The sequence below is a fragment of the Perca flavescens genome, chromosome 1, assembly GCF_004354835.1.
Source record: "Perca flavescens isolate YP-PL-M2 chromosome 1, PFLA_1.0, whole genome shotgun sequence".
Lineage (NCBI taxonomy): Eukaryota > Metazoa > Chordata > Actinopteri > Perciformes > Percidae > Perca > Perca flavescens.
In genome coordinates this window covers 6,802,501-6,815,060 of record NC_041331.1, presented here as the reverse complement: position 1 = coordinate 6,815,060, position 12,560 = coordinate 6,802,501, and the positions used below count along the sequence as shown (strand labels likewise).

The 12,560-nt window shown below is 41.7% G+C and overlaps 1 protein-coding gene across 3 annotated transcripts in view; it reads right to left on the bottom strand.

Moving 5' to 3' along the window:
* bnc1 (basonuclin zinc finger protein 1) overlaps positions 1 to 12,560 on the bottom strand; it is an 80,211-nt gene that overhangs the window by 6,237 nt on the left and 61,414 nt on the right. For all 3 annotated transcript variants that reach the window (XM_028580975.1, XM_028580957.1, XM_028580966.1), the window contains exons 2-3: positions 4,562 to 4,664; positions 2,487 to 2,722 (exon numbers count right to left, since the gene is read on the bottom strand). In XM_028580975.1, the coding sequence (XP_028436776.1) occupies positions 2,487 to 2,722; positions 4,562 to 4,664 (339 nt within the window). The remainder of the gene's footprint in view (positions 1 to 2,486; positions 2,723 to 4,561; positions 4,665 to 12,560) is intronic.

Below are 12,560 nucleotides of genomic sequence, written 5' to 3'. Positions count from 1 at the left end.
TGACTCCTCTTCTCCCTTCTCCCTCCTCCTCCTCCTCCTCCTCCCTCGTCTTCCTCAGAAATTCCTTCTGTCTCTCCCTTCATTTTCTCCCGCTCGCTCATACTCTGAGTTTTAGGGTCGCATGTTGGCCTCCAGGCTGTTTTTAGAGGCTTCTCCACCCTGAGATGAACTACACCACATGCTACGTTGGAATTGTTTTCATATTTAAAGGAATAGCTTTTCATTTTGGGAAATAGTTTACATTTCTTCAGAGATTTAGAATAGAAGATTTTATATCAATCTCATGTCAGTGTGTTAAGCACAGAGCAGGTTCGCCTAGCTAGGTTTTATAAGGAAATAATGAACGTACACAGTGCATCCAGTTGAACACCAGCCAAATGCTTTATTAACCCTACTCTACTTCCTCTCTTTCTTTCTCTCCTCCTCCCCGGGGCCCTCGGCCCCGCCCCTTTCTCCTACGGCAACCTGAGGGATCCAATCAACGGGTCTTCTCTGCTTCTCTTCATAGTCGTCAGATTCATCTACCAACGCTTATAGAACTGGCTCAGGTTTGCCTTGCACCAGCTCTTAATTATGCTGCTATAGTTTTAGACTGCCGGGGAACTTCCTTCCTTTGACACATTGAGCTCCTCTCTCCTCTCTCTTTCCATCTGTGTGCATCCATGTCCAACCAATGCTCTGAGGAGCTAGGTTAGGTACTCTGAGCCCTTATGTTTTTTGTCACCCAGCAGTTTTCCTTGGATTAGGGTGGCACCTAAATCATGGTTGCAGCTGTTGCCATGGTCCTGCTCCGCACCCTGCTATGCCCTGCTACACCCTGCTACGCTCTGCAGTGCCCTGCTACGCCCTGCTGCACCCTGTAATGCCCTGCAGTGCCATGCTACACCATGAACTACTACAATTACTATGTCATAGTTCCATTATCTTTATTGTGACTATTATTGCCACTGTTAATCACACCCCCAACCGGCATCGTCAGACACCACCTACCAAAAGCCTTGGTCTGTCCGAGGTTTCTCCCTAAAAGGAAGTTTTTCTCACCACCTGAGGTTTTCCCCTAAAAGGGAGTTTTTCCTCACCACTGTCGCACTAAATGCTTGGTCTTGGGGGAATCACTGGAATTGTTGGGTCTTTGTAAATTATAGTGTGTGGTCTAGACCTACTCTATCTGTAAAGTGTCTTGAGATAACTCTTGTTATGATTCAATACTATAAATAAAATTGAATTGAATAGAATTGACTAACATAAAATCTGTTAGAGTCTCCCAGCTAAACAAACCCCAGCCAACAACACATGTTCTAAAATGATAAGTGTAAATAAATTAATGAATGCAATGTCACGTTGCCCTTATTGCACTAGAATAACTGTAATTATTGCACTAGTATAAATGGAATTATGCACTAGAACGTAGTTTCGCTACTTATTACTTAGGTATGCATATCTTTATAATAATAATTATTAATACTACACAGTTTTTCCTGCGGGACAGGAGAGGACATAAAATCAACGGTCAATCTATTGACAAATCAATCTAATGTTTGTGGTGTGGGTGGTAGCACACACACACACACACACACACACACACACACATACACAGCGGGAGCAGGCGGCAATGGTCAGCACTGGGAACGGCCGGGAGCAGGATTGAGAAAACCAATTCAGTCCAAAGTTCAAAAACAGACCTACCAACCAGGATTCAAAATTATTTTTTTTGTCCACCAGCCAAATGGCTAGTGAATGTTCAAATTTTACCAGCCACTCAATATATTACCATTGTTTTTGTGGCTGGTGAGTGAAGCAGATCTACCAGCCACTTGCATATTTGGCTAGTAGCTGTTTGCTGTTTGCAGGTGTATTTTTAAATTTGAACAGAGCCAGGCAAGCTGTTTCCTTTATATTAAGCTAGGCTAGCTTCTGACTCCTGCTCTGCACTCAACACACAGACCTGAGACTGACACACCCACACACACACCCACACACACACACACACACACACACACACACACACACACACACACACACACACACACACACACAGGGGCTGCACGATATGAGAAAAATGTATGCGATAACGCTGTTGAATATCGCGGTAAAATATTACTTGCAACAAATAAACAGATAAAGTGTTCTCAGTTCTGCTGCTTTCAGTATTCTGCTAAAATACAACAAACTGCTTGTTGTATTTAAAGCAAATGAAGGAAATCATTTCCAACATTCTTTAATTAAATTGAACAAAAAGGCAGCACTGACAAAAAGAATGACAGTTCCATTTTAAAGTGCAGTGTTCTACTGATATTTTCTTTCAATTAATACAGAAAAATCTCTGAGTGTCTTTGGAGATGTGTATATTGCACCAGTTGATATCGCGATGACAATAAAAAAATGATATATTGTGCAGCCCTAACACGCATGCACGCACGCACACACACACACACACACACACACACACACATATATATAAAAAATAGTTCTCCCCCACTGCTAACCTGGAGCACGTATCCCCGTATGTAGTCCTGCAGGGTCCAGTCCAGTGCGTTGAGGATCTGGATGACCTCCTCCTGCTTGAGCACGGAGAACAGGCGGTCCAGCAGGATCTTGAGGCGGATGGGGATGGCCTGGGTGCCGTACAGCATCAGGCTGCAGATATCAAACACCACGTTGGAGTGCACGATCTCCACCTGGCTGCTCTGGTACATGTGGTGCACTTTCAGTTTACTCAGGGCTAGAACACACACACGCACACACACACACACACACACACACACACACACACACACACACACACACACACACCAGAGTTTACAGGATTAGATTTGTATGAAACTTCACCCCCGACTGAGCAAAGAGAAACAAGGAAGGGAGGCTAGAACAAATATATAGAGTATATATAGATATACAATTTATAAATGTAAGAAATAGAAATCAAATAGAAAACAATTAAGAAAATAGAAAAAAAGATTGTTAAAAAAAAAGTGACAAAAAAACGACCAAAAACTTGTGGTTTGTGTGTGTTTAGAAATTCACTCTGTCAAATAATAAAAAAAGACTGTTTGCTGTTGAAAAGCTGACCAGTTAGAGATGTGGTTTACACAAAACTAAAGGGAAAAATTGGAATGGTATGAGCAATAAACCATAACTAAGAAAACATTATAGCTGTGCGTACACTGTAATATTATAAAATGCCACCCAGATTGAGTGGTGCTCTGCATGAGAACATATGGCCAGGCCCGTCCTACATCGGTGGATAACGTCAGTTGAGTACGAGTTTGGTATCTGGAGAAAATAATGCATGATTCAACATTCAAGGGGAATGCCGTTTTATTTTCATTGTAGTCAGAATCAGAACACTTTATTGATCCTCTCAGGGATAGCATTTAGTTCCAGATGCTCACAGTCAAATTCAAGGTAAATAAGAGTAAGAAAAGAGCCAATAAGAGTATAAAATAACATCATGTAACATAGCTACAGTAAGAAATAAAAACATTAAGTAGAAGTGAAGTAAGATTAGGTTAAAAAGATTGTTTCAAATGGATTGTGCAAATTCTATTGTAGTGCAGTGTCAACATAATACTGTACGGACATAAGATAAAATGAGATAAGATAAGAAAAACGTTATTGTCCGTCACGAGTGACAGAAAAAAGGGCAGGCTCAAATGACATAAAATACATATTAAGAACATAAAGATACATATAGAAACAGTGTAATAACATTGACTGTAGGAACATGTGCAAAAATGCAAAAACAGTGCAAGAAGTTAAAACAAAGCAGAAACTGTGAATTATTTTGATTAATAGTTAAGATCAGAGGATGTTGAGTGGGGTATATGTCAAAGTTTAGTCTCGACGCTGTTTTGAATCCCTTTAAAAAAAAATTTAAATGCTACAAAATTGAATAAAACACCCAAAATGCAAAGAAAGTAATCATTAATTGTACCTGCGTAGAATGTAGGAACTCATGAATGCATACAACGTGCATCCATGTTATTTTTGGGCAATTTGGTTGAAAGCAATCCATATTTCTGATGTAAAAAAACTTTGGAAACGGGTCAAGAGGGGTTAAATAAAAAAGGTGCAGAGGGCACAGGACTGGGGATTTTAGTTGGGACTTTATAGCCAAGACATGAGCCTTTTCAGACATCTGTGTCCCTAAAGTGTCCCGGTGACTCTGGATACTCCACAGAACACACTGTCAACACTTTTCATTTCATTCTCTCTAGTCTGTAGGGAAACTGTTGACAGTGTGTTATCCTGATCAATGAGAGATACATCTCTTCTAAAGATAGGTTCCTGTCAAATAAAAATAAATAATAATAATAATAATAAAAAAGCAGAAATAGACACTCTGGAATTTGGATCCATAATATAAAAAAATTGATATATCTCTTGTGATGGGACACTCTCAATCTCTCAATGGCTGGGAAGGTTAATGCTATCAAAACGAAAATGCTGATAATATTAGTGGTGAGTGATAAGTATTTTTTCTGAAAACAACAACTAATACTCATACTCATATTATTGAACAGAGCCTGGGTTTGAATGTCTTTGCAGAGGGAGTTCTTACCGTGTGCCACCCAGCCATGCTTGCAGTTTTCACACTGCCTCCTCTTCAGCTTCCCGGACTTGAAGCTGTCACAGTTACAGTTCACCAAAGTGCAGCAGATAGCCTGGTAACACACAAAAACACAGGTTTTCTTATTTTGATGAGCACAAAAAAAAAATAATACTTCCTAATACTTCTTCCAACAGTTTTATTAAGCAGCTGATGTATATATTGACCGAATTATTCAGACCCCTGACAGACAATTATTTTGGCTCCAGCATTTCATAAAATGAAAATATTGCAAATATTCACATTTGACCAAATTCAGCCCCGACTAATGATATGAAATGATGTTGTACAAACTTCGAGATCTTGGGCAGAATCTTAGCCACTGGAGCTGGCAAGTGTAAAAGGTTGATGTTCCATTTGGGCTGCGAAACATTTCTAAATTACTAACATCAAAGGTGTGAGCTGTTATGCCTTTTTTATATTTTGCATCATTCCAAAAGGTATGTCAAATTAGTAGCCTATAAATCAAACATAATAGCGCTAATACAGAATCTCTCTCTGAAACCTCCCCCTGTCTGTGCAGCGAAGAAGTGTCAGAGTGTGTGCGCGATCTCACACCGTTCCATGAAAAATTTACAACCGTAGAGTTGCCCACGGAAAGAAAGAGCAGAGCTCCATTCAGTAATTTTGCTCAGTCTTCGTGTATCACTCATTGCCTGGTTTGTCCTGCACAGGTGTGTGTGTGTGTGTGTGTGTGTGTGTGTGTGTGTGTGTGTGTGTGTGTGTGTGTGTGTCAGTAGTGCTGCAGGGCATGTCTTATCTACATCTACAGCGAAAGGTCTCGGACACAGCTGGACCAAAACCATCTCAATCAATCAATGCCTAAGGCGCAAGCACACACACACGCACGCACTCACGCACGCACGCACGCACGCACGCACGCACGCACGCACGCACGCACGCACGCACGATTTAATTCAAAGTTTATTGTCACATGCACAGTAAGGAAACATGTTTCGCTGTGCAATGAAATTCTTCCTTTGCTGGCCACAGAATGCCAAACAATGTAAAAGCTGTAGTTAATACTACCAATATACAAAATAAAACAATTTTAAAAGGCAGCATGTGAAAAATAAAGCAAAAAATAAAAACACACACACACACACACACACACACACACACACACGGTCAGAGGACTCTGTCCATTAGCCCGTCTGCTAATGGCTTTTTTCTTTTCAGGACGAACGTGCAGGAAATCAGATTGAGTGGACAGACACACAGAGAGCCTCAGAGTGAGGAGTGAATGACAGTAATGAGTCAAGTTTTCTGGGTAGCTGCTGACTTGGCAGCGACCCTGCGGAGAGGACTCCAGCTCACTGATACACTAAGAACAACTCTGATTCTGATAACTCTCTCTCTCTCTCTCTCTCTCTCTCTCTCTCTCTCTGCCTTGGACCAAAAAAAAAAAACAGCATTTACACACCAGGAACTGAGGGACAAGCATCATCAGATTTATGATCAAAGCCACAGTTGTTAGTGCTACATGCTGGAAAGCGCAGAGTGGCTGCGCTACGCCTCCTCTCTCCCTCTGCATCTATAATGCATGATCAGTGGGGGTTTAGTATACATGAGCGGCATGCTTAGCTCCTCACCGGAGCTCTCTCTCTCTCTCTCTCTCTCTCTCTCTCTCTCTCTCTACGAGCGCAGAAAGAAGAAAACGTGTGGGTGGATGTGTGGATGAGTCGGGGACCTCCTCCCCCTCCCCCACCCTCATTTAGTCAGCTGCTTGGGTCTGCGCTCCAGGCTGGGCCTGTCCTTGAGATCTGGGATCACATCATTTCACCTCGCAATAACCTCTCATCATTAGGACGGATAATCTGACCCGAGATGAAGGCGGCGGCAGCTACCTGGCCTTGAAACGCAGCGGGCTAACAGCTCTGGCCTTCAGTCCCGTGACATCTTTGCTTTTTGCCTATTTTGTCTCTATTGCCCTCTCCGTCTGCTTTTTTACCTCTGGCTGGCTAACTCAGCCTCGTCCGGACGGTGGTGAGGTGTAAGAACCCCCTTTTGCTCATCTCTCAGCGACTTAATCCCATCATTACAGAGCGCCGAGAACCAACACGGCCCAATTAGGCTAATCCCATCCCACTGTGGGCGCACACACACACCTCCTGCTGCTGTTCCCCCTAATATACATCTCAATCAGGTGGCCAGCCTGTAACACACACACACACACACACACACACACACACGTTCATCTTAATAAGCAATTTATTTCATTCCGTTCCTGAGACAAAGAAGAAGACGAAGAGGAAGAAGACAAACGAACTTCCTCCATGCAGGTGCGTTGGAAAATGACACAAAAACTTAAAGCAAACAAAAATCCCGCACACTGCTCTCTCTGCATCATAGCCAATTATTGAAGAAAACATTTCACTTCCTCTGGACCTTCATCAAGAGTATTAATAATTAATAATTCATCGGCACTGTCCCTTTCTTAAATAAACTGAATGGAATAAGAAGAAGAAGAAAAAGAAGGAAACATGGCAGTGCAGGGCAGGCCGAGGCAGCAGTGGCTCTCTGTGACCAAGCTCCCCCCCCATCCCACCATCCCTTTCTCTCTCTGTTGTCACAACAAAGCCACGGCTGTTCGCACGCATCACTGGCGTCGCTGACAAGAAGACTAATTGCACCAAACGATGCGGCCGGGTCAGTGTTTTTGAATACTTTTGATGTATAACAGTGTAGCAACACATCAGCCATCTACACACACACACACACACACACACACACACACACACACACACCTTGAATACAGGACACATGCCTCCAATTAGCATCTCTCCAGTACAGGTTGTTGTACATGACAAGTGGTGTAGGCATAGGCGTAATTTACAGGGCCAGTGCCCTCCCCCCGAAAATCTAATCATTTCCTTTACATAAATAAAGACATTTGCACCATAACTTGTTCCAGAAAAGAAAAGGCACAAATTGTTGGGGGGCACATATAATAAAGTCAGGGCTTCTTCACCTAAAACGTAAAAAAAAATACTTGTGGATGGTAATGTTAATGCAAAAACATTGCATTTGCTGTTATATTTATTGTTATTTAGTCTGCATTTTTACTTTTTTACTAGACCAAATGTCACCTTTCCAGTGTGAGCCCGTACAGTACCTGCTCCAACAAACGGATCTGGGACAGTGCGAGAGAGTTGGCGCAGCGTGTCAAACAGGGATGTATAATAAGACCTGGATACAGCGTTGGGGGGGCCGGAGCCCCGTTCATTTCCCCCCTTTCATTTCTATGAGAGTTGCTCAGTGGCGCATGAAGACATCATGGAGCCAAATACTGCCGCTGCTTCCTCCCTATGTGGCCCGTAGAGCAGGCGCACTAGAGACCTCCGCCGGCCGAGCCGGCTACTTCCTGTTTAGTGCTCTGCTAACTTCAATGGGGATTAAAGCTTTAGTGCGTAACTTTTTAAGTACATTCAAGCCACTGCCAAATAGAAGTGAAACAAAGCTGTGTTCTCCTTGGCTACTAGCTGTAGAGGAGGGGGGGGGTGCGCAATCACGGAAGGCTTGTATCATGCGGATGCTCCGACAGTGTTGTTGTCATTACTTACAATTCCTCATGGGGGGCAGCAGAAACTACGCACTATAGCTTTAAATGATTTAAAGGTCCCGTGACATGAACATTTCACTTTATTAGTTTTTTTTAACATTAATATGCGTTCCCCCAGCCTGCCTATGGTCCCCCAGTGGCTAGAAATGGTTATAGGTGTAAATCGACACCTGGGTATCCTGCTCCGCCTTTGAGAAAATGAAAGCTCAGATGGGCCGATCTGGAATATTTCCTAAATGTCGTCATAAGGGGAAATGTTACCTCCCCTTTCTCTGCTTTGCCCATGGCAAGCTGGTCAAGGCCACACCCCCACCCTCCACCTTGCCCCCCCACCCTCTCCTCCTCAATAGCATTTAAAGCTACAGACACAGAAATGACACATCCTAAGGAAAGCTCATTGTGGGACTGGCTCTAGTAGCTGTAATTCTGCACCAAGGCTGAATTTCAGGAAAGAGACTTCAGATATAGTATTAGGGGACCATTAAGGCCTATATAAAAGCATCCAAAAAGCAGCATGTCATAGGACCTTTAATGGTGCGGCTCTAGACTTTCCAAATGTCATCGGTCTGAATGGATCAAATTCTTTTTTTTTTAAAGATTATTTTTTTGGGCATTTTAGGCCTTTAATTATAGGACAGCTGAAGAAGTGAAAGGGGAGAGAGAGGGGGAATGACATGCAGCAAAGGTCCGCAGGCTGGAATCGAACCCGGGTCCGCTGCGTCGAGGTGTAAACCTCTACACATGGCCGCCCGCTCTACCAACTGAGCTATCTGGGCGCCTGAATGGATCAAATTCTGATGGAGAAACAAGTCATTTTGTGGGGGTTGTGATGCTTAAAAGAATATATCCACTGATTTACAGACGCGTCTTTCAACCTATGTAACCCTATGGGAAAAAGGGTTTTTGGGCCAGAGGGCATCACATGACGTGTTGGGAGTTGTGTTGCCACGCACTGTTTGGCCGCTATGTCAAATTGCTTCAAAGCCCGGCGCACTTCCTGGGGGCCTAGCCTCCAAGGCAAAACCTGGGGCAAAACGCCCACCTCCTCACTGTAAAGTAGGGCTGCCACCTCTTAGTCGATTAGTCGACTAATCGGTCGTTTTGGTCTTAGTCGACTAAGATTTCTTTAGTCGATTAGTCATTTTTTATGCTTATTCGTGCTTAATTACTTATTTCCAAGAAACTTATGAGCACATTTATGGTAAACACAAGATTTAAAGTGGTGCTTTTGCAGGATTAATTGTGGAGAAACTCAGTTTTACAGATGGTTAATTAACTACATTTATATTGTGCTTTTCTAGTCTTAACCACCTCTCAAAGCGCACAGCTCTGTCAATTAAATCAACTAATCGATTAGTCGACAAAATCGTGAAAAGTGTTAGTCGACTAAGAATTTCTTTAGTCGAGGACAGCCCTACTGTAAAGTTGATTCCTGTGAGCGCACAGTAATAATTGAAGGCAACCAGATGAGTGTAGCAACATTTGTATTAGCTCAGAGCTTCTCCGTTTGTGTTCATTCTCGACCTGATCGTAATCTAATCAAAATAAGGTGTAATTACTAAAAAAAAAAAATAATTCCCAGAGCTTTCAACCACCATCTCAGAGTTTGGAACAGGTTTACTTATGTCATGTGATGACAACTAAACTAACTCCATGACAACCGGAAAAACACACTCCGTCTGCCGATGAAGACTGGGAGATGCGCTTGAAAGCCCCGGCATGAGCAAGTGGATTTAAGTCATAATGTTGAGGAATGAAATACTCTTTAAAAACATATCTGTGAAATCAAATAAAACACTTCTTCTCCTGATACTTTGAACCTTTACAGCCTTGGTCTCTCTGAACCTCTTTATCTCTGTTGTGTATGAATTTGTATGGCACACTTCATCCCCCCCTCTATAAAGTGAAAGCATATTCACTCTCCTTGCAAATATGTCTTGACTCTGCAGCCAGCCCTCAGTCCCTCAGTTTCTATTTGTTGCAGTCGGAGGCATTTGGGCTGAGAGACCGTGTGCACTCAGAGGGCAGGCTGTGTAGGATGGACAGATGAAGGCCATGGAGGGAGGTTAAAGAGAGAGAAGGTGAGGTTAAGAAAAGAGAAAAGTGCGAGGTGACATATGGGAACCCTAAATTCTAAACAGTGTTTGCATACTGTACCATGACAACCCAATGCCTATATATGCCTATACCTTTTCACATAAAAACACAGGAGACACCAACGGCTGTTGGCATTGGATTTGATTCAGGTTAAAGTTAACCTGTATTCATTATTTCCATTGCAAATTTAACTATTATAATTTCTGGCAGATTTGACATAGAGTTTCCTGGGTATCATGAAATGATCAAATTCACTGTCTCAGTCCACTCTCCTTTCTTACAATACTGAAATGACTGTTAAGCTATAGAATATATGGATATAGTATATAAAAATGGCTACAGTATGCATTCTAAGACAGAAACAGAAAGCTGCAAAGATGAATCGATTAATCAATTAGTTGTCAACTGTTCAATTAATCGCCAACCAATTTGATAATCGGTTAATCGGTTTGAGTAATTTTCTATTTTTTTTTATGGAAAAAAAAGGTACATATTCCAGCTTGTTAAATGTGAATATGTTCTAGTTTCTTCACTCCTCTGTGACAGTGAACTGAATATCTCCTGATCCACATTTTTCACCATTTTAGGCCATAGACCAAACAACTAATCGGATAATTGAGAAAATAATGGACCGATTAATTGACTATGAAAATAATTGTTAGTTGCAGCCCAAACCGAAAGCAAAAAAAAAAAAAAAAAAAAAAGGAGCAAATGTTCTGTCTGGTCAAAGTGGAACATCATCTTCATTCCTCCACTGGGCTGCAGCCATGACTCACACACACACACAAAAGAAATACAATGAAATGCTTCTTTCTGGCTCTTAAAATCAAATTGGGCACTATGTCCTGAATAGCCACGGTGCTTTAGAGACTTGGCGGAAGCGAACAGCTGCTTGGACGGAGACAGTTTCGGGGACGGACAGGGACTTGTTGGCCTAATGCGCTGGAAAACTATAATCAATTATCAGCTGGCCCGGCACGAACGGACACTCGATGGGGAAACAGGCGTCGCTGGTGCCAGAGAGTGAATAACAACAGGGCGATCCGAGCAAGTGGCGGCCGAGGGAGAGCAGATCAGGTTTTACTATCAGCCATTAATCACTTAACAAGACCAATGATGAGGCAAGGGAAATACAGGGACGTGAGAGTTTTCCTGATGGGGAAATACAGTATGATCCCTGAATTGCGTGGCACACATTTCGTTCATTGAAGCTTGACTTGTTGCACAAATTAAACTAATATTCTGGAGAGAAAAAAAAAAAGAAAAACTTTCCTGGAAGCAGCCAGACTGGGAGCTCTGCTAGACAGGATGTAACACCTCATGTTGTCCAAAACAGGAATGAGATTATGATTTGGATTGTTACGGTTTATACTTCCGTTCATGATTTTTATCACTAAATATTTCTCTTATTAGGATTTTATTTATTTTATTTACTTTCCCCATGCTCGTGTGGTTAGTTTCCAGGATCAAGAGGCTACAAAATGTTTCCAGAATGTCCCAACTTTCCCAAATGTACAACAACATTCAGTTAGTGGATACCACCCATTTTTTTTCAAATTAACTAATGCTTTATAGATCAGTTAGAAGAAAACAATGGGATTTCTAGGTTGAATCTTTTTGGCTCGTCCTTCTCCCAGAAGTCCATCTGTTTAAGGGTTTAATTGATAAAGCCTTAGTAAATGATTTATTGGCCATGAATAAAGCAATTAATTACAATTTATAAAGCCTTTATAAAGCCTTTATAAAGGCGTGCTTTATTAGAACGTGCAGTCTGCTGATTAATCGATTAGTCTCTCAATCAAGTGAGAAAAAAAAAGATAAAAGTTCAACATTCACTGTTCTATATCATTAAAAAGTTCATATTTTGGGATTTTAGTTTGATGGTAAAAAAAAACAACCCAAAAAACAATTTCAAACAAGTCCGTTAGGTCGGTATGTACATTTTCTCTATTTTCTGGCTTTTTTTTTTTATAAATTTTGATTGATTAACCGTAAATGCAATCAACAAATTAATCGGTCAAAAAACAAAAAAATGATAAAAAACACAACAAAACAAAGTGCAACTGGTTTTAAATTTGCCGAAAACATTTCTGAAAGTAACTTTTCATACATTTAACTTCAAAGTCATGAAGGGATAGCAGTTCACGCTAACAAATGTAGCCTAATAAAACAAACTATGTAGCGTGACGTCTCACGCAGCTTAGCTGTTGAAATTAAAGGGCGACGATGTGTTTTAAACGGCTGCTTAAAAAAAACAACACACACACACACACACACAAACTGTGGCACAGC